We start from the raw sequence: 22955 nt of genomic DNA, 5'->3' as shown, positions 1-22955 counted from the left end.
GTTGTTTATTTCACCTATCAAATAAATAAGTGATTGAAGTCAAATTTAAAATTTTAATTTCGCAATTGCGTAAATGCAAGAAATATAAATTACACTTGCAGTTTACAGACGACATACAAAAAAAATATAATGTTCAAGGTACAGGAGATATGAGCATCGCCATCTACCGATGTTTTCTGCAAGCTGTATTATTTTATATGTTTGGTACGGACCTTCGTAATGGATTAAATGAAACATTTCGAACTTCTAGGTAGTGTTGCCATGATACCGTGTCTGTATAACTTAATTACTAACGTTTCGCTTTGCTTGACATAAGATATCTTCAGTGCGTCTACCCTGGTCCAAGTTTTTATGGAGGAGTGCCTGCCCAAAAGCATTAGTAGCTGGTGGGAATGAAACAATGGATCAGGTCATAGTCGGCTTTTTTTGCATAGACCCATAGACTAAGAATGAGCCACACCACTGTAAATTTTAAGTAAAACCACAAGTTTATAATCTTATATATAACAAATTCATACCTACCTGGGCAGAAAAAGTAAACAAGTTTCAAAAAACACATTTATTTCCTTCCTTTTCGACACCTCTCCGCCAGGAAGTGACATTTTCTTAGTTAAATGATACCTTTATCATTTTCTTTGGGCCACTAAATGAAAACGCAGCATAATTTTCAATTAAGCAAAGAACGTCTTTGGTTTTAAATTTTACGTTTTATCGATATATCGGGTTAATATTCAAAATGCGTCAGCATATGGACCAAAACTTTTACTGCATGGGCAACATCCACCCAAGCATTAAGTATCAGAATAAAAGTTTTTACAACCTGGTATCATTACTACGTTTTTTCGAAGCTCTGGTCAGAGTATATTAAACAAAAACGGGTATACAAAACAGACTATTTCCTATCCCGAGCTAATCTTCGCATTTCCCTAAAACTAGAACATCCCACATCTTTAACTGTTTGTGAACAGTAACGTAATCTAGGTCTACCTCTACTCATCCTAACTCCTGTTTCTGCTTCTAATATGTCTCTGACTAGACCTTCATGCCTGAGAAGGTATCCTATCAACCTATCTCGCCTATTTCTTATTGACTTCCATAGAGTCCTCTGTTCTCCTATTCTTTCTAATACCTCTTCATTTCTACCCTTCTCTATCTACGGTATCCTCATCACTCGCCTGTAACACCACATTTCAAACACTTCTAACCTTTTCTTTTCCACCGCGCCCACTGTCCATGTTTCGCACCTGTACAGTGCCGCACTCTACACATACACTTTTAACAATCTTTTTCGAATTTCTAAATAAACCGTTCGCGAGCATAGAAGCGACTCCATCCGTCCTGACTTCCTAGATAGGTACCTAAAATCAGTCATTTCTTCTAATTTTTCGTCTCCTATCTTTATATTCGCCCTTTCCCTACTTTTTCTTCCCTTGCAAACCAGTATTTTTGTTTTAGCATTATTTATTTTTATACAATACTGTTTTGACAACACCTCTTTCATTTTATTTAAAGCTATCTCTAATTCCTCCTTGCTAGATGCTAATACTGCTATATCATCTGCAATTCTAAGCATACTAATCTTTTGTCTCTGTACATATATTCCTACAGTTGTACTGTCTTTAATGATGTTGTTAAGTAGCGGTGTAGTATGCACTACAAAATTAGTGATTGCCTATATATCTTTATTATATTACTTTCAGAATTAAAAACAGTTTTTCTGACAACTTCGTGGCTTTCTATGCTAATGTTTTGATTCTTCGATATTCACTTCATTTCCAAAAACATTAAGACGCTAAAGAAGAATAAGCTAAAAAGATTTGTTACGAATTTTATTATAAATAATAATACAAAAAATCGTTGTGCAATGTGCCGATATTTTATCAACATTTAAATAAATACATCCTAAAGGGTATAATAACAATAATAATAATGACTTACCAAAATAAGTAATTGTACAGAAAGAATCTTAAACGTAGTTATCACTGTTCATAAATGTGTAAGAATTACATTTCCTGACACTTATTAGACAGAAACCCAGATTATAATTACATCTAGTAACACAGTTCTAGTATTGTCTACAATCTCTAATCGACATAAAAGAAGAATGGGTAATTTCAGGAAACTGCCTCCTTATGATTTCCACATTGCACTTAGTAACAATAATAATAATTAATAATAATCAATCCTAATATAAATTATTTACAAATCACAAAGAAGAATTAGGTGCTAAATATTATAGACGTTACTCTTAGTTAAGAAGTAATTAGGTTTAATCTAATAATTAGTAACCTACTTAAGTCATTTTGTACTGAACAAGATGTATAGATCCATGGTACGATGGTTTAGAAAAAACGGAACTGTTGTAAATTGTGTGTGGAAACACTATGAAAACTGTAGGCACCCCATATAATATCAAACAGTTGTTTAATATTGATTGCTTTAAAACCTGACTGCCAGCAGTTCGGTTTTTAAAACGTTAGATTAAACCCGGTACCATTTTGACCATTCTTGATTGTTTTACTCATCACCTAATACATTAAAATAGCCTAATCAAGGTGACGAGAGTTTCCGTTTCAATGTACAATACGCGACTATCCTCAAAACGATTATATTTACACATAAAGCCCCTATACTTGTCCAATAGGTGTCGTCCGCCATTCCAATTTCCTTTAGAAATACATCTGGTACCCGATAATGGCAATATTCTACATCTTCGGGACAAGGTATCGGCCCTCGCCCTCTTCCGTATATCGACTGTACCAACCCTTGTAACCCATACCGAATATAAGACAAGTAAGATGCTACATAAAAGACATTCGACATGTGGGTCAGGAACACCAAGAAACCGCCCATAACAAGCATGAACGCCGTTAGAATTGCACCCAAAAACGTTCCATTCTATAAAAGAAAATCTTCTTCAGTAAATTATTCTTAACCAACACTGAATTGAATTTTAAATCATAAAAGAATGGTGTAGCTAAGAACCGTTGGACGAAGAGAATATTGGAGAATATCAAAAAACAATGCCATCTACTGATATTTAGTGCTAACTGTCATATTTCAAATGTTTGACAAGGGCTTTACGAATGACACCTTTGTTTAACGTTTTTTATTTTCTATTTGCATTTTAAATGCAAGTACTTCCAATAAATCAGTTCTCTGTAAGTTTTGTCTGAAACCTGGGGGTGGTTTTTTTTGGAATAATATTCTTGTACTAGTTAAAATAATAGTAAAAAAATGAACACCTCAATAATATATAGTCTTATGAAAACCAAACTTTGTAAATAGTATAGATTCAAGTGAATCTATGTATTGCAGTAGAAAAATCATAGTTTTGCAATAAGTTATCTATCTGATAAACATAAACCAAGTTGTTAATAAAGAATAGTTGTTTCGAACTTACTAATTTGCATAAGCACACCACAGGTGACGCTGATTATGTTGTCACCACTTATTCATTGAACGCTATTTAATGTAAGAAGTGAGTGGTGATGAGAACTAAAGAATCCGAAATCGTAACCCACGTCTGACATCAAAATGTCGATCAAGACTGAAACCCTTTTTGTTACAGATAATCATAACTATTAATTTTATTTTCAATGTGACATGGTTTATTATCTCATGTAACATTTTTTTTGAGGATTTGTAAAATTTACAAATTAGTTTAAATAAAGGTTTCAGCTTTTGGAAAAATAGTTAGATATATTGAATCAAAGAAAGAGGTATGTATTTACTTACCACAGGGTTGACCACGGTTCCAAAGAATAATCCAAAACTACCAGCTGTTATATTAACTAATACGCACATTCCCAAAAACATGGCAAACCTTGACAGTTCCATAGGCTGTTCGCTCATAAAATAGGATATACCAACGGATACAGTTGCAAACAGAAACTGTAATATGATTTAAAATTTTATTAGTATTTATTTAATAGAAAAATTATGATAAACCTACTTGCTGTGGAATATCAACGGTGAAAAAGGCGGCATAGAAGGTCTTAAGTTTATACCAATTGTTAAAGCGTTCTTTTCTTAATACTGGTAGTTCTGAAGGAACTGAAACAAAATTGTAAAGCTACTTGAACGTTCAGGGTGATTACAAAACATAAATTAAAACAAATATAATGTTGTTTAGATCAGGATACGACCCCCAATCCTTGTACATCATTTTAATGTTGTGTTTTAGAACTTACATTTAAGTACTGCGGGCATTATCGCTGTGTAACAAAAGTATGTAACTACAACAGTTAAGTAGCCAAAATTGCTAATGGTTCTTGAGGCATCATTGCCACACCTGAAGTAAAATAATCCTAATAGGGCACCAACGAAGGCATGGAGAGCCACCCTGAGATACAGTTCTGTCTGCAAAAGAAATATAGCAATAATAACTTTGCTTCAAGGGCTTTTGGAACGAAGTTTCTCTATGCTGGCTCTAAATTCTCTAGATTTAGGGAAATTTCCCTAGGTCTGACAACGCTGGCCAAAAAATCGAATGAGTTAGTGGACATCTCTCTCCCTTTTACTTACTGCTTGCGGAGAGTGAAGGAGAGAGAGTTGACGAGGGAGATTCGATTAATCTCTCATCTGGTAAATGTATCCAGTAGGAATTATTTTTAAAAGCTTCAGGAGCTAACCTGTTAGTAACAACCGACACTCCTCAACTTGCCATTTCTAAATATTGTTACCAGAACAGCATAAGAAACTTTGTTCCTATCGGATGTCCCACGATATCACAATTTTATATATGAATAAAAGACTTACCCAGTCTCTGTACATTTGTATGAGGAATCTATTTAACAATATCCAATATCGTAATATTTCAGAAGGAGGATAAATTAAGATCATTGTTTTATTGATGTCTTGATCGGTGTTGTTGTTGTTATTGTTGCCTTGTATGTACAGATCGCGATTGGCGTTTTTCCATTCTTCCAGTATCTCTACAATAGATTAAAAAATGTTTGATTGATGCTTTTTATTTAATTAGCAAAGTTTTTGATTAAAACAGTTGCATGAACGTTCAAGTTGTCGTTAACAAATAGATATTATTATTATCAAGGCGTTTTTGAACCGAGTTGTAGGAATGTGTTTCATTAGAGATAATTTAGTCAATATTCAAGATTAATGTAAACCTTTTTTTCAACGTTTGTTTCACTTTAAAATATAGTTTTCATAATATTTCTATCTAACTAACTATACAAAGTCTTCTTTGCTAATTCTACTCTAGAGGATGGTTCAAGTTATTTTCATCTTATAAATACAATTCCTAGCTAAGTTTATGTAGTTTTTAGCTATTTTTATCAGAGATTTTTTAATTCTTAGCTAATTTTACCCTGGGGATAGGACTCGGTGTGTTCGTAATTCCTCGTTATTTGTATACCGTTTGGTATTGTAAACGAATGTGTATTATAATTTTTTTACCTTAGATTTTTGCATTTCTTTGAGTAGAGTAGGGACTTGGTATATTAATTTATATAATTTTATAAGAAACGCAATTTGACACGGGCGGGAATCGAACCCTCAAACCGCTTGCTCTGCATTGCAACACTGCCTGTTACGTTACTCTCTTCACCATTTACAATGTTGCTTCTCAATAACGTTACAAAGCATTTCTTTTTAATATTGTATTAATACCTACAGCGACGATGAAATAATTAAATTCTTACTTTTTGGTGGGGTTGAGGACGTCCTCCATTTGCTTTCCTTTGCAGTCTTGGCCAGCTCTTGAGTAAAATCTCCATACTCTCCATTGGCCACTTCTAACACTGTAACAAATGATAAATGTAAATATGAATTACGAAGATATTTATTAAGTAGGCATGTACTTACAAAAATCGGCGGGATTATGATATTGGGGGCAATTAAGACCATTAGCAGCCAAATAGGCCACGGTGTTCGTACTGGCCCCCTGGTAAATACAACTTCCGGCAGACATGACGTAAACTTGGTCAAACATTTCATAAATTGTGGCACATGGTTGATGGATTGTGCAAATTATTGTTCTCCCACCCCTGGCTAAGGCTTTTAACATGCTTATGCACTGGAGGGACGACGAACTATCTAAACCACTGTAAAATAAATTGAAATTTTAATTCGTTTTGCAACAAAATGAATAAAACTGTTCTCTTAATAAATAATCACAAACAATCAACTGAGAGATTTACCATCAAACGGGGGCTAATTGTTGCATGTACAAAATCAAGAACCTATTGTTCTCTTAATATTCAAAATTTTGGTATTTCGTCTTCTGTTTCACAGGACATCTTAAGGATTTTTTATCGTCAGTCGATTCACATTCCTAATCATTTGCGAACAGTAAACTAATTTACATCTAACTCCCCGCTCTCATGTTTCTGCTTCTGATATGTCTCTGACTAGCCCTTTATTCCTCAAAAGTTATTTTACCATTCGTTTCTAACGCCAGATTTTAAAAGTTTCTATTTTTTTACGTTATCCTTTGTTTTCTTTTTTCATTCCTTTTTCAATTTCGAAAATCGATGATGTCTAGTTTTTCGTCCCACAGATATTACGAAAGTTTAAAGAGGTTTAACATTTGGATTTATAGTTTTCATAGTTTCACTGTTTATTTTGAAATATATTTGAAGACGTAACAAATGCTGTTTTTAGGTATTTGGAACACTGGTATCGAGATAATTGAAAAAATAAATACATAAATGACTCAATAAAACTTTGTATGGTACATATATATCTATTTGTTGATTCAATTACGAATGTGATTAAATAATTACCGAAAGCCGTTAACAGGATGTTAACCCCTTACGACAGTGCATGTTTTAATATGTTACTTATATAACATAATTATGCAAATTACTGAGAAGATTTTAAATGGCAACTGTAATCCTTATTGATATTCAGATTTGTGTTTATTATTAAAGTTACACTAACAGTAACATTTTAAGAATAGCGTTTAGAAGTTTAGAAAAAAATATATTTTTAGCATCCACTTATTAGTACACATAGAATAATGATGAGAAAAATTAGAAAAGTGATGAAAATGCTAATTTTCAGTGACCTTAGATGAGAAGGTCCCGAGTAGGCTTTATAACGAGCCTAAAAGCATCAAGTTTGCTTGTCACAAACTTTTATTGCTTCTGTTATTTATATATTAGATTAAACAGATTGTATTTTTTATGGTTAATTACATATTTATTCACAGTATAGGCAAGAAGAGATATTTAAGTCTAAATGTATTTTATCTAACGTAATGTTGATAGTAAAAATTTTATGAGGTATTTTAATTCAATTGGATAATTTAGGCATTTAACTAATATTGTACAGGCGCTATGACGTACTTTATCTATCATAAGAAAATAAAAATAAAAACCTGTTGCATGGCTCAATGGAATCTTTTTTATTTTTGCGGAAAATGGTACAGTATTTTTAATATAAGTTGTGACGCAAACGAAAATACGTGAGTGAAGTAAACGGAATGAAATGAATAAAATTCTATTTAATTTTAATTAAATTAATAGGAAATAAGAAGTCCCATTTTGTAAAATTACATGACGCTTCTGCTTGTAATATTAATTTATTCTTTTTTAATTAATTGCTAACATTAGCTCTAGTTTAACTGTTGATGTTTATGAAATTACATCAATTTCTATTTTTGTTTCAGGTATATAGGAATTGCTTCAACTTTGAGTGGTATGTATTTAATATTCTTTATTTTCATAGGTAGTGTATTTATGAGATAAGTATTTTCAGTAGAACTTACTCCAATAATAATATTTGATATTTATTGACATGGTTTGATAAAGATTTAAAAAACAAGGAATTGAAATATGATTTTTTTTACCATAAGTACTCATACCGAAAGTACGATGTTGTTATCTGATTCAAAGGACGAAAGGGTAAACATTCCCTTCCAGGTAACAAATTGCATTTACTCATTATTATTAGGAATGGATTTTACCATTCCCCGCCTGGTTTCTACCCAGGGATATTTCCATGCAGCAGTTTCCACGAGAAGAATGTTAAAATATTGACATTCTTGTCCATGAATTCAGGAAAAATCATATTCTCGGGGCAGGAGTACGTTAAAAAATGATATAGGGATCTCGGAAAGAATGTACGACATCCCCTCCTGCAAGTTTCCTTGGTTTGGATTACAATTCACACTTGGGAGGTAATGCCGTACGTTCTTCACTTGGTGCTGTCTAATATATAGTTATCACTTACGTGGTGGGTTCATCTAGGAACATAATGGGTGGATTGTCTATAAGTTCTAAAGCTATTGATAGTCTCTTCTTCTGGCCTCCAGACAACCGTCCACATTTGGTTTCTTTACATACAGAAAGGCCGATTGTATCCAAAATGTCATCTATCTGTAACAAAAGAAATTAATAGTAGTAATACTTATATAATGTTTTCTTATTAAGTAACGTTGAAATCAGAAGAGCATTTTGTTATTATTTAAATCTTTTTTTAAATGAGTATAGTAAGATATCATCGGGTAAAACCCCTTATCTTCTAATCTATTTCTTATGGTACTTCCGTAGTTAGACTTCGTCCCCTCTTATGTCGCAGGTGGTTGTTTTTGTCGTCCATTTTGGTTAACATATCCTGTCAAAGAGTAAGTGCCTTTTCCGAATGATACCCTACTGAGTATAGACAACACTAAATAGATGGTTGAGGTTCGACAAATTGCCGAACCAGAACTGAATATTCTTTTTTTCCTAAATATTTTATTGAATAAATATTTGAACCATTTCAAGTAAAAACAAAAATGTTTCTGATTAGAATCTGTCCTTTTGGCAGTCATTTGTCGCTGCCTTTTCAATTTCAGATCTTCTGAACTTTTATTTTCAATTTTTAATAGCAATTCGCTTGTTTCAATCTTCTCGTATTCCCAGAAAATGGTTTGTATCTCTAGGGATAAATTGCTTAGTGGTGGGAGCACATTTTACGATGTATTCATTGCTTTTTTTGTAATTATATTACTGTGTTACTTTGTTGTTACTGATATCTTTAATGCATAATCAATTCAAAAACAGTTGCAAGTGACTATTATCACGTATTACTCGTCTTTGTCTGTTTGTAATCCTTGTCTATTTTTTTATAGATAAAGGTACATTTGAAGAGTATCATAACGTACTATGTAATAAATACATTATCATTTTGGGCTAGTAGGTCAGAAATAAATAGGAACGATGAGAATTTACTCCATATAATGCTGGAGAACAACAAGTACTTACAATAAATAATTACGTTAATGCAATGTTACAATAATAAGTTTTTGTGTGAAAATATTACGATAAAAGGGAATTTCAAATTTTATAATTAGGAAATTCTTGTGTACGTATTCCAAACTGATCGTGAAGTAAAATATATGGAGTTTTTTAAAAAATTTAATTGATAATTAAATTCTACTGTAAGATTGTTTGTATAATAATATGATCTGCTAATACTTTTTACATTTTTTAATTTATTTTGGTTAAGAAAATCGAAAGTTATTCGGTTAATCTTTACTGGTTTAAATCTTTGAATTGTTTCCTATGTGGACTTTCTATTCCCTTCCTTTGCCTTTTTAGGTCCTCGAGAAATTCATCATTTGGGCTGTGAATTTATAAAGTGTACCATGATTTAGGTCAGATTTCACCTATCGTAACATTTAAGAGAATGATATTCGACCACAGTGTTCTCTTGTAAAATATTCCGCAGTCCCTGGTGGTGTGAGGTAGTATAGGAAAGACGTCCGAATGCAATTTCTTAATAATGTTACTTAAAGTCACATGTGATCTACTAGGTGGATGTCTTTATAATCATTACTTACCAATAACGCTTTTGCTTTTTCGGAAATGCTATAGCCAACTTTTAAATCAGCAGCAATATTCATTGCTTCCGTGACCGTAAAATAGGGTTGTAATTGATCATCTTGTAGGATATAGCAGGATTCTTTTCTATACTGGTCAGCGCCTTTTTTACTTTGCAGTGTTCCGTTGCTCTTTATTGTACCCCCCATGCCAGTCCTGAAAGAATTCATGAGTAAAAACAAAAAATGTTATGTTATTAACCGTACCTAGCCTAACCCATTGCCTATTGACGTATGCAGTTTTTGTTTTAGTTAATCTTATTGAATAGATTGAATAAATTTCCATCACAAACAACTACATAACTACGTATTAAAAAGATATTGCATATCATTGTATTGATGAATTAAGCAAATGGCATGGAACAAATTTCTCAAGTAGATTAAGTTGCGGGGGCAGAGGTCACGTGTTTAATTAAATTTAAATACGTGTGTTAACTTAGACTTGATTACCAATAACCCAAATTTACATTAAATTGCCATTTCAAATTTAGAACGTACCGCCTTTGGTATATTTCTATATACATATCAATTTTAAAATCTTAAAGGTTCATGTTATGGTATTACTTATTGATTTTTTAATAGATAACGTTTAATGATCTTTGCGTGAATGTAAAACTATTCTCCTTTACTAATTTACAGGATTTCAAACTTATTAGTTCTCATCAGGATGCTATAGGCGATTTTGATAAATCACTAACCAAATATAAGTTGCTTCTTATAAAACAAGTTGACATAATATCAAGTTATTACCAGTATATCGCCATCTACTGATATTTACGGTGACTGCAGCAGTTGAAATGATTGTCAAGGCCCTATTATGGAGGTACCTTCTTGTCGGTATTATATTGGAACTGGTTTTATCGTTCTTATTGATTTATTATTTCTTTTTTTAAGTAATTTTCTTTTCTCAGCACATTTAAACAACTCATTACCGAAAATCAATTGTTCAGTTAACAAAAAGCGTCACAGCTATAATACGATAAATTACCTTTTGTTAACACTCCTACAATTCGAGAATATTACCTTTGTATGGTAAACAATACAAACTTAAAATTCGTTTCTACCAACACAACTTATCTTTGGTTGGTATCAAATTAAACGCTGAAAACGTAAAATTGCAGCTTACCTAACTGTAGCTTGAAATATTGAGATCAAAATGTTATCTTCTTACATAATTTATTATATTTATGACATAAATTCTTGTTTGGATATGCACTTAAATGTATGAAGCAATTTGCATCTATAATTTTGAAAACTTACTGAAATCCTGTTAGAAAATTAAGTAGAGTAGTCTTTCCAGCCCCAGAAGGTCCCATTATAGCGGTTAGTTCTCCAGATTTAAATTTTCCGGAAACTCCTTTAAGTATGTGTTTCTTTCCTGCAAAAAAATGTAAATGCTATAAAACATGTACCTAATATGTATGTACTTTAATAACCAAGCAACAAACTATTTCTTCTGAATAAAATATTTCTCGTAATGAATAGGATTAAAATTATCATTCAAGGAACTGCAAATATTTTGGAAGAAGAAGAAAAAGTTCCGATAAACTTTGAATTACTGAATAATCAGTATTTTCCAACTTCCAAGATATTTGTCATTTCCCCAGAGATACCCCTTATATACAAAAATGAGCTTTCATTGCTTTTGAACTGAAATTTTTTTATCGCCGGTACGAACGAAATTTACTACGGTATAAAGCCGAAAATTGTAACGTCACGCGTCACAGCGTCACGCGTCATATGTGACCCCTGGTGGATATGTCCAAAAGGAGTCATTTTAGCAGTCTTCAGAAGCTAACTTGTTAGTAGGTAACAACCAATAATTCGAAAATTGTCAGCAGATTGCCCCTTCGCTGTACTGTATTTGTATTGTATGTAGGTGTATGTTTATGTATACAAGGCAGATGATAATAAAAAGTAGTAAGTTAATAATAACTATTACCGATATCATTGATTTTATTGAATTTATACGTGTTACGTGTTGTTTTTCGTAATGTTGTTGTCTTTAGTATTTACTATGGTTTATATTATAAATAAGGAAATATTTTGTTGGTCTTGATTTGTCAACATAAAAATTCCTGGTACCTATCTATTTTTTTCTTTTATTATTTTTATCGTGTGCTAAACATTTTCTGACCCTGTTGTTCGACACAATGATGTTTATGTATATTAGAGATCATCAAAATGAAAATGGACTCCTCAAAACAGGAAATAAATTACATGGACTGTTCAAAGTTTGCTATTGTTTACTTTATTTTTAATTTTGTACGTAGCCCACCTGATTTGGACAAAGTTCAAAATTTTGCATCTCTGAACCTCGTGAATATATGCTCAAAAATTCCATTCTTTTTCATCATAAGGTCGTCAGTCGTAAGACTGGTTGGACACGCACCTCCACTCTTTCCTATCCTGAGCTGAAGCTCGCATTTCCCTAAAACTAGAACAAGCAACATCCTTAACTATTTCCGAACAGTAATCTAATCTAAGTCTACCTCTACCCCTCCTAACTTCCGTTTCTACCTCTAATATGTCTCTGACTAGACCTTCATGCCTGGGAAGATGTCCTACCAACCTATCTCGCCTATTTCTTATTGACTTTCGTAGAGTCCTCTGTTCTCCTATTCTTTCTAATACCTCTTCGTTTCTAACCTTCTCTATCCACGGTATCCTCATCATTCGCCTGTAACATCACATTTCGAACGCTTCTAACCTTTTCTTTTCCGTCGCGCCCACTGTCTATGTTTCGCACCCGTACAGCGCCCTGCTCCAAACATACACCTTTCACACCCTTTTTCGAATTTCTTAGTTAATATTCCAAAAAAAGAATCCAACTACCCAGATACCTTAATAACTCATACACATATCTTTGTGCACCTTCATACACGTTTTTGATGCCCTAATATGTTTTTGTGTTTTACATAATCACTCCAATAAGAGTATAATTCTAAAAATTAATTGCTTCCACTTAATTAACTACTAATAATATTTTCGTTGAGCTTTTTTGTTTTTCAAAATAGACTAATGGTGATTCTATTAGTTGGAAATCCCATATAGTTTTAATCGCTAAATAAAACAATTAACGATTACTGTTAAAGGCGAACTTGTTAGCAATTGTTGTAATCAATTTTCTATTAAAAATTATTTAAAACTGAATTAAGTAAGTGTTCAAAAATGTGTTGATGTAATAAAAATTTTATTTAACGAGGGGAATTTTCCGAACCATACAAAAGAATATAAAGTAATTTTTTAGTTAATTTGGGTACGATCAGTCAGAAATTAAAATAATCAGAATTTATATGTTTATTTTGGTAGAAGGTTACATTTAGCCGAATAAACATTTTTTAAAATTCAATCGATTGATACATTAACAGCAAAAAATTAAGTCTTCTTCCTCATGACTATTACCAAGGACGTTGTGTCCAGTTCTGCTTAAATACTTTCATTATAGAGATACTAAGTAATTAAGGAGAATTTTTAAGTAAGGTTATAGTGAGAGAGGATGTTAGGAGGATCGCCATGATTAAAATTCATGCGGTATGCACCATGCGATCATTACTCGAGCTTAATTGTTTTTCCCAGTAAACCATAATAAAGACTAACTGTTGACAATGACACGCCCAGCTTCATTATTTCATTTATAAAATGTTCGGTTTCTTAAGATTCTCGACCGAGCGGAATGGCCTAGAGGTCTAGACCATTGCTTAGCATTCGGGAGGACGCCGGTTCGATTCCGGGTCCCTCTACGTTTGTCCAAGTTTTTCTGTGGTTCCGTGGATCACTTAGGAAAATGCTTGCGCAGTAATATTACACAGGTAATCTTTCAGTCTCTTCCGTCTTCATTTCGTCCGTCTCATCTTCCTCACCCGAACCACCACCCACCCATTTCCACGATTCCTGAAAGGGGACTGAAGAGGGCCTTCTGCCCGACCTTCCGACGTAGTCCGGAGGAACTGCCTTCCCACCGGCATTACTGGCTGGTAGGAATGAAACAACCAAAAAGATTTTAAAAGAGATTTTCGAATGAAATACAATTTTTTGTTGCATTAATTAAAAAGTAAGTACTTGCTAATGCTCTAGATGTTCCATTTTTTTAGCCATTAAATAAATTTAATGTTGCTTAATATTACAAGCGTAGAAGGACATGCTTTCGTTTCCATGTGCTTCTTTTTCTTCGAAAAGGATAAAAAAAATCAGTTTTTACGTTTCGAAATTAAAGATAGCAATGTTTAGTATATTTTGTTATACATGCAGACAAAATGAAGACAGATAAGAGTTGATAACAAAGTTCCTTTTTTATCGGATGTTTGTTCCATTGACGGATTCAAATACATAAGCAAATATTGTTCCGCAATGTCTAACACGTGTTCGCAGAGCCAATACCCAGACCAAGTAAAACGTGTGCATGTTGACATTATCACATTATGTCCATAAAAATGTTTTTCGTAATTGTTACGTCACGCAAATAAACATGTGACACAATTTTTCCTTTTTTTTTACTCCAAGAATGAGACGAGATCCGTGTAATTTCTACAGATCTCAAAAACCACATTTTGGCAGATACTTAGCTACTGATTCAGATGATTTTCTTAAACAGGTATGATCAAATAGGCGTTAAATATTTTGAGGGTTTTACAAAGAAATTTTATTATTTCATGTATTGAAGAAGAGTCCCTAAAAACTGTCCTTTTGGTCCTGTCCAAGCAATATCGTTTAGGTAGGCATCTATCTTTACCGCTTTTGTCATCATACTAGTTAGTGACCAATGAGTTAACTACTTCAAATGTTTTTGTGGTCGCAATTGTTTTGATTGTATATTTATTGTATAATAAGTAATTAATGTTGTAACATCGTCTTCAACTAATAGTTAGAGAAACCCCGATCCTTTCACACCTCCTTAACTTAAACTCTACAAAATCCACAAATAAAACTTTTTCCTCTGGTGTTTAACTTTTGTTTTTCGTTTTCAAATCGGTTTTTGTTTTGTATTTTCATTGACTACTTACTGAAAATCTTTAATGAAGTAGAAGATTGTCCAATACTTTTTGAAACTTAGTATCTGGTGATTCAATTGTAATTATTTCTAAAAATTCTCACACATAGATTGTGTATTTTTTGTTAGAAATTAGATGTCATCTTGTACAACTAAACGAAAAGTTATACAAAATTGTGAAAGAAACTGTATGTCTCACAGAATATTTTATTTTACTAGTTTTCTATTCATGTTTCAAATATGGAATATGCCAACAAATGGGAAATGTATATTGACTTTACGCTATCGTTAATCAAATATACCACTTCAAGTAACACATCAATTTTATGTATACAAATACAATGAAAATCATAAAAAATATCCTGGAATCAAGTAAACAAAAAACTTATCCATAATGTAATGAAGTTCGTTACATTATTATGAATAAGTTTCAACAATAAACAAAAACCATTAAAATTAAGAGGGGTACAGCTTTTAAAACTTAAAATGGAAATTAGGTAATTAAGGAAGTTGTAAATCAATGTAGTAGGAAAATGGCTTCGTCCTTGGAAATTATTTTTTAATCACGTCAGTAATCTTTGGACTATAAATACTAAATTCGTGCCCATAAAAACATTTGCATTTACTTATTAACATTTTCTCCAAATAAAACATCAAAGCAAATGTAAGAGTTTTATCCTAATTTATTACGATTAATCATACAAAAATGTGCATTAAGTAACTGGTAATATATTGCCATCTGTATTACGACTAACTGCGGTATTATTCATAAGGAATTTACTAAGGCATCGACTTGTTAAACTGAAAAACTTTTGGGTGTTTCATTTCCATCGACCCTGAACTCTGGTGGGCGGACTAAGCAGCAGAGACTGCTTCAGCCTTCCTTTAGGAATCATGAGAATAGATGGGCAGTGTTTAGCATGAGAAAGAGAGATAAACGAAGTACAAATAGAAGTGAACGAATATCTGTAGAATATTTTTAGGAAACTACAGAAAAACATGGACCAGGCAATCGGAACCGAATCGAATCGGCGTCCATCCGAATGCTAAGCAATGATTTAAACCTCTATCAGGTCACGCCACTCGGTACCAAACTGAAATCTGTAGGGTGTTTTATTTCTACCAGCCATTAACGCTGGTGAGTGAGTAGTCCTTCCGGACTAGGCCGGAGGGGCGAAACCGATGAGACTGACGGAATGAATTAGTAGAGAAGTGAAAAACTATCTGTAGAATATCCTTGCCCCAGCAATCGCCTGAAATACTTAACCGTAGGATATTTCACTTCCACTAGTTACTGACGCTGATGGGTGAGGAGCCCTTCCGAACTAGGCCGGAGGGTAGACCGCAAGTTTCTCTTCATGGGTGGGCTGTGATTAAGGCGAGAAAGATGAGACGGGCTAAATGAAGACAGAAGAAAGAAAGAAAAACTATTTGTGGAATAATATTACTCCAGTAGCTGTCTAAATGATCCAAGTAACATAATGCTATGCTATGCTTTAAATATGTGGGCCACGCCGATCGGTACCAAACTAAAAATATTTAACTGGAGCATTTTACACTTCCTTTGGTCACACATGCAGGTGGGTGAGGAGTTCTTTCGAACTAGACCGGAGTGTAGAGCACAAGTTCCTCCTCAGGGGTGGACTGTGATTAGGGTGAGAAGTATGAGACGGACTAAATGAAGACAGAAGAAAGAAAGAAAAACTATTTGTGGAATAATATTACTCCAGTAGTTATCTAAACGATCCAAGCAAACTATAGACATCTTGGACTAGGACAGTCACACCTGAAATCGAACCATTGACCACCCTAATGCTATGTTATGCTTTAAATCTGTAGGCCACGCCGATCGGTACCAAACTGTAGGATATTTCACTTCGACTAGTCGGTGGGTGAGGAATCTTTCGGACTAGGCCGGAAGGTGTAGCGTAAGTTCTTCTGCAGGAGTGGGTTGTGGTTAGGGTGAGGAAGATGAGACGGACTAAATGAAGACAGAGGTAAAGTAAGAGGCTATTGGTGGAATATTATTGTCCTAGCACTTGTTTTAATTGATCCAATGAAACCACAGTCATCTTGGACGAGGACAGGCACTCTCCAAGTCGAACCAAACTACCGAAACTGAAAATGCTTAAACTGTAGGATATCTCACTTCCACCTGTCATTAATGCTGGTGGCAGAGGGTAGAGCGCAATTACTTCTTCAGACTCCTCTTAGGAATCGTGGCGATGAGTAGGTGGTGGTTCGGGAGAGAATGATGAGATGGACGAAATGGAGAAAGAAATGAAAAATTTTTTGTGGAATATTATTACTCTAGCAGTTTCCTAAACGATCCAAGGAAACTGTAGACATTTTGGAGCAGGCAGGCGCACCCGAAATCAAAACCGCTGTCCACCCCAATGTTCAGCTTCGGCTTAAACTTGTAGGTCACAAACGCTGGCGGGTGAATAGTCTTTCCGGAATACTCCGAGTCCCATTTCAAACTCCTTTTAGAGATCGTGATAATGCGGGAATGGTGGTTAAGGTGATAAAGATGAGGTGGACGAAAGGAAGACAGAAGAGAAGTGAAAGTTTGTTTGTGGAATAGTAGTTGCCTAAATGATCCACGGAAATCACAGGAATCTTGGAGCAGGGATGAGCCATAATTGAACTTATTTAAACTTGATGAATAAGGAACATAAAAGTTCTTGGGTGACATTTCACCGAAACCTCTATATGGAGATTGCAATTTTGAACTTTTAGTTCTCATCAGCGCACTACCGCACAAAGCCAGTTCAGAATGTCATTAGAATCTTGCATTTGTATTTACTCCTACAGCATCATGGAATAAAAACTGTTGGATGCCCCTTTATCATCTGTTTACTTCTGTAATTTTTGCTTAAAACTATCATAAAACATTTCGTGGGGTTTAAAGTCCATAAGACGTTTACCATTAAATGCATTTGCTTTGATCATGACGTCATTATGATTTGTATCTAGCAAAAGTTCAAATATTTCGGTTGAGTTAACACCATATTGCAAATTAATATCGGCGGAGAAAAATAAGGTCATAGTTGAGTTTTACGCTATTATCAACTAATATATCGATCAAAGCACTCTGCTATTTAAAAATATAAATAATAAGTACATAGAACATACGCTATAGTCATGTTAGTGCATTTTTGTTCTTATCAAGCCATTGTGTGTAAATATCAAATAACGTTATGCATTGTTTCAAACAATTTGAAATGTTTAATAGAAACAGAATAGCATGCGATCGAATAACTATTTTCAGTAAAAAATATAGAATTGTTTTAAGTTAGGTCCTTCTAGATACATAACGCAAATAATAAAATATGCAATTATTTGTATTTCAACAAAGAAGAGCACATTTTTCAAAACTGCTAAACATTTGAATGAAACAATTCCAACTAATATCCTTCAATTTATTTGCTACAAACGGTCTGTTGAACCCTAGCCTAACCCAACCCTTGCAACATCCAATTCAACTGTTACGGAAAATCATTTCAAACAGTTTTACAGTTTGGCTTTTAATAAAGTTTTAACACATGTGCTCTATAAATTGGTAATCATTAATCGGTTTAATCCGATGAACTAGTAACCTGCTGGCCTCTCAAACTAATAAATGCTGACAGAAAGAATACATACAACATACTAATAGTATCAAATTGCAAAATAAAATTGAACTTACAGAAAATGACTGCTAGGTACTGCGCTATTTACTGTATTTATGTATATTTATATATTTTTCATTAATGAGTTGATAGTTATTACAAAATTGTAATGCCTCTTTTCTGTTTTTTCTGTGATGGATTTGTTTTAAAATAATTAAAGCCAAATTTCTGAAGTTTTGGTAAGCATTCGAAAAAATGCGAATTTTTGATTGTTGCAACTGATACATAACATGATAACAAAGCGCACTTGAAGTTTCAAATATTTTTTTATTGTTATATTGTAATCTGCAACAATAATGATGATAAGAATGAAATAATGTTGTTATGAATTGCAATCAAATTGTTTTTGAAACTTCAAGTGTTTACACCAATAATATTCATTTGTGGGTATATATATGGAAAAGAAGATGCAAAATATGAAACAATTCTCTTCCTTTCAAAATTAATGTAAAACTATTTTGAACAATGCATTGGAAATATAAAATGTTTCATTTTGTTGTCCCTTATTAATATAATTGCTCTATTGTTTACTGTAAAGTTCAAGCAAGGAAAATTTGGTATACCTATTCATATTCAGTGTTATATTGTAAAAATATACATAAGTTATATAATGTTACAACAATTTATGTATTGCGTAAAAAGCAAAAATACATATTACATTATTATGTAATCATTGATGATGCCCCCCACAGTCAAATAAATAAATCACATTCTTGCTAATAATTTATACTTTACTGCAGCGGGTAATTAATACTAAATTGTCACGAAATGTTACTTTGTTACATAGGTACACGATTTGATTCGTCATAGTTATTGTAGACACAATCTACTTAATTAAATCCATGAGAAACATAGTTTTGCTTTTCCTGTTGGCGCGTCTATAAAATATGCACGCGAACTTGATATATTTATGTAAGTGGTTCATCCTTGACAAAAAAAGACAATAAAATGGGCGAATTTTATTACGCGTGTACTACATAATCGTCTGACAAACACTATGTACTTAATGATTATGTCATATGAATTATTATCAGTCTTTGGTCTAGCTCGGTGTTTTACATGCGTTTCCCTTTTGAAGCGATAAATACAACAAATTTACATATCATCATGATCCACATTGTTGTTCACTATTCGATTCAACAAATACGTAAATTAAGAGCTACGTATAAAAATAAGATAAAAACTTTTAAACAAATACAATTTGAAAGTAGTTTTGAATAGTATTTTACTAAACTTTACTGCGTTTTATATAAACGTACACAAGGCAAAGGAACCCGGACGCTAAAATACGAGGGTGGATTGATAAGTTTCCGGCCTAACCAAGAGATGACGCCACTAGGCCTACCTTGAGGTGACATTCTATAGTACCATCCTTGGATAGCTTGTAGCTATAGTTTCAGCCCGATCTCCTTGCTAGTGTAGGTTTGACAGCACGCTGAACAAGACGCCTCTGTGGTTTTCGTAAAAATGGAAAAGCAGGAAAATCGTGCTGTCATCAAATACTTTTATTTGAAGGGGTTAACGCCGAAGGAAATTAAAAAAGAGATGGACTCAACACTGGGGACATCCTCCCCGTCATATTCAACCGTTAAGCAGTGGGTTTCCGAGTTTAAAAAGGGTCGTGTGAGCACCTCTGATGGGCCTCGCTCAGGACGCCCCGTTGAGGTCACAACTCCAGATATGATCGAAAAAATTCATCAAATAGTGCTGGGAGACCGCAGATTGAAAGTGCGTGAGATAGCTGAGACCTGTAAGATGTCATATGAACGTGTGCAACATATTTTGCACCAACATTTGCATATGGAAAAGCTCTGTGCAAGATGGGTGCCGCGTTTGCTAACAGTCGACCAAAAATTGATTCGAAAAAACATTTCTACCGCAAATTTGTCATTGTATAAGCGTAATCCAAGCGAATTTTTGCGTCGATTCGTAACCGTTGACGAAACGTGGGTCCACCACTACACTCCTGAAACCAAAGAACAGTCTAAACAGTGGATTGGACCAGGGGAACCAACTCCAAAGAAGGCAAAAACAATTTTTTCGGCGAACAAGGTTATGGCTACTGTTTTTTGGGATGCAAGAGGTATTATATACATTGATTACCTTGCAAAGGGTAATACTATCACTGGTCAATACTACGCAGACTTATTGCAACGTTTGAGCCACGAGGTGAAAATTAAACGACCTCATCTGGCGAAGAAAAAAATCTTGTTTCATCACGATAACGCACCAGCGCACACGTCAATCGTTGCGACGGCTAAAATCAACGATCTAAAGTTTGAATTGATGCCGCACCCTCCTTACTCTCCAGACCTAGCCCCGAGTGACTATTTTCTGTTCCCTAATCTCAAAAAATGGCTTGGCGGTAAGAGATTTGCGGACAATGAAGAAGTAATCGAAGCTGTAAATGGTTATTTTGAGGAGCTTGACGAATCAGTCTATAGAGATGGCATTAATAGACTGGAACACCGCTATGAGAAATGTATCAGCCTTGGAGGAGATTATGTTGAGAAATAAAAAAAAAAAATTTTTAAAAACCTTGTTTTTCTTGGTCAGGCCGGAAACTTATCAATCCACCCTCGTAGAATTACTAACACTTCCCGAAGCTTCTCGCTATTTTAATGCTGGGAATACACTGCGAAACGTTGCTATTCGTTCGCATTCGTCTACTGCTGGCATTGCTGCTTGATCGTGAACATTCGTGCAAATGTTGTTGGGCAGAGTGACACATAACCATGTAGGAAATGACGACACGACCGAGCTTGGTCCAAACTTGACCCAAGATTGTTCAATTCTGGTCCGAGATTGGCAACCAATATTGGATCGAGCATGACAAATGCTTGGTTTGTCACTTCGGTCCAAGCCTGGTTGGCATGCTTCGTTCACAATTAGGCAGCTAATGCTGACCAAGATTGGGCAGCCAATATCGGGCCAAGAATTGGGGAGGTATATTAACCCAAAATTGGATAGCCAAAATTGCGATAATACTTGGTGAACCTTTACTAACTCAAGATCGAGTAGCTAATATTATACTAAGACTTGATGAACAAAATTAATCCAAGTTTAGGTAATTGCGTCGCCAATAATTCGTTGCCCAGTATTGGCAATAGCTTGACGAAACATTTATATGCATAAACACTGGAAGCTTGACCCAACTTTAATTCAGTATTGACAAATCCATACTTGACTATTGAATATTGGGCCAAACTTGACGAAACGTTAATAAACCTAGTCTGAGCATTACAAGATTACCAAACTTTGGACAAGTATTGGCTAGCCAATGCTTGGATGCTCCAGTATTGGACCAAACTTGGCGAAACATAAATATATAAACTGACTTTGGTTTTGAAGATTCGCCGAACTTTGGACCAATATTGACAAGTCTATGCTTGGCTTCCCACTATTGGTCCAGATTTGAGCCTGTCGTGAAGTCTGACATTTCCCACTTGGGGTATAAACGAATTACCCTCGTCTATTTTTATTTGCTAGCGTTCCGCCCTTTCGCGTTTTTTTTTAGGTTTTTAGGTTAGGTGTGTGAACATCAGTAATCAAGTAGTTAATTTTACTTAAAATAGTGTCTAATTAAGTTTCACACCAGCCTGTTTTGTTTTGTGTTATTTATGTTAGAGTGGTAATAAAATGTGGAAACCTTTGATAAGATTGAACATCGGGTTTATGAAAAAAAAATTCTACAAGACATTTCGTCATGCATAAAAATAAACTAAATATCTTCGCTTTTCAGAAATAAAATAAATTGCGCATTCGAGTTGATAAAGGCGATTTTAAGAATCTGTTTTTTGTTGAGGTTCGATTAAAACAATATATCTTTTCTCAACGGGTGTACTGCTGTACCACATATATAAATACCTGATCGAAGGACCACCGTATAAATAAGACACGGAACTGTAAAATGTATATGTACATTTATTTACACTTTTACATAAGTAACAACTGATTATGAGAATTGTTCTCAGCTGAGTCTACCTTAGACTCTGGAAACTCAAAGTGGAGTTTTTAGTTGAAATGTTTTAGAACGAATCGAATCTTCGACTTCGACTTCGACTACGACTACTTATTTTTTTGACAAATTTTAGTATTTATGTTACCCTTCTGATGGAAGGGGCAACAACCAGAATTGTGTGTACTAACACACACACACAAACAAATTATGCCTGGTCCTAAGAAATTCAATAGAACTACAAACTAGGTATTTATAATATTGAATAGTGATTGAAAATTCCAAATGACTAATAGGTAGGTATACAGGAATGAGAGGTACAAAAGAGGTAATAAAACTATTTACAATGGGGGTAAGAAATATATACAGATTATGGGGTTTTTCTTAGGACCAACTTACGACTAATAGCCTATAATAATGTAATGCCTACTGCTTGATCAAATAAATGTTATGATTATAAGTTTAAAATATTTACAAATATCGGCAATAGTCTTTTGCGCCGAAACA

At 33.9% G+C, this 22955-nt stretch overlaps 1 protein-coding gene and 1 long non-coding RNA gene across 3 annotated transcripts in view; one reads left to right on the top strand and one right to left on the bottom strand.

Moving 5' to 3' along the window:
* Positions 1-22955, top strand: part of LOC108740401 — a 44406-nt gene that overhangs the window by 4324 nt on the left and 17127 nt on the right. Inside the window, exon 2 of the long non-coding RNA XR_001938328.1 lies at positions 7634-7662. This is a non-coding gene — a long non-coding RNA (uncharacterized LOC108740401). The remainder of the gene's footprint in view (positions 1-7633; positions 7663-22955) is intronic.
* LOC108740399 (ATP-binding cassette sub-family G member 1) overlaps positions 1813-22955 on the bottom strand; it is a 33799-nt gene continuing 12656 nt past the window's right edge. Inside the window, exons 1-11 of one of the 2 annotated variants that reach the window (XM_018474701.2) lie at positions 12108-12214; positions 11090-11207; positions 9791-9986; positions 8197-8342; positions 5827-6065; positions 5664-5762; positions 4762-4937; positions 4194-4362; positions 3956-4056; positions 3739-3894; positions 1813-2898 (exon numbers count right to left, since the gene is read on the bottom strand). In XM_018474701.2, the coding sequence (XP_018330203.1) occupies positions 2551-2898; positions 3739-3894; positions 3956-4056; positions 4194-4362; positions 4762-4937; positions 5664-5762; positions 5827-6065; positions 8197-8342; positions 9791-9986; positions 11090-11145 (1686 nt within the window). In that variant the 5' untranslated portion in view covers positions 11146-11207; positions 12108-12214 and the 3' untranslated portion in view covers positions 1813-2550. Of the gene's footprint in view, positions 2899-3738; positions 3895-3955; positions 4057-4193; positions 4363-4761; positions 4938-5663; positions 5763-5826; positions 6066-8196; positions 8343-9790; positions 9987-11089; positions 11208-12107; positions 12215-22955 lie in introns of those variants that run through there. The other variant, XM_018474700.2, reaches the window with a different exon arrangement.

Source organism: Agrilus planipennis, unplaced genomic scaffold, assembly GCF_000699045.2.
Source record: "Agrilus planipennis isolate EAB-ADULT unplaced genomic scaffold, Apla_2.0 scaffold206, whole genome shotgun sequence".
Taxonomy (NCBI): domain Eukaryota; kingdom Metazoa; phylum Arthropoda; class Insecta; order Coleoptera; family Buprestidae; genus Agrilus; species Agrilus planipennis.
Note: the sequence above shows the minus strand (reverse complement) of the source record. Positions and strands in the feature narration are given on the sequence as shown.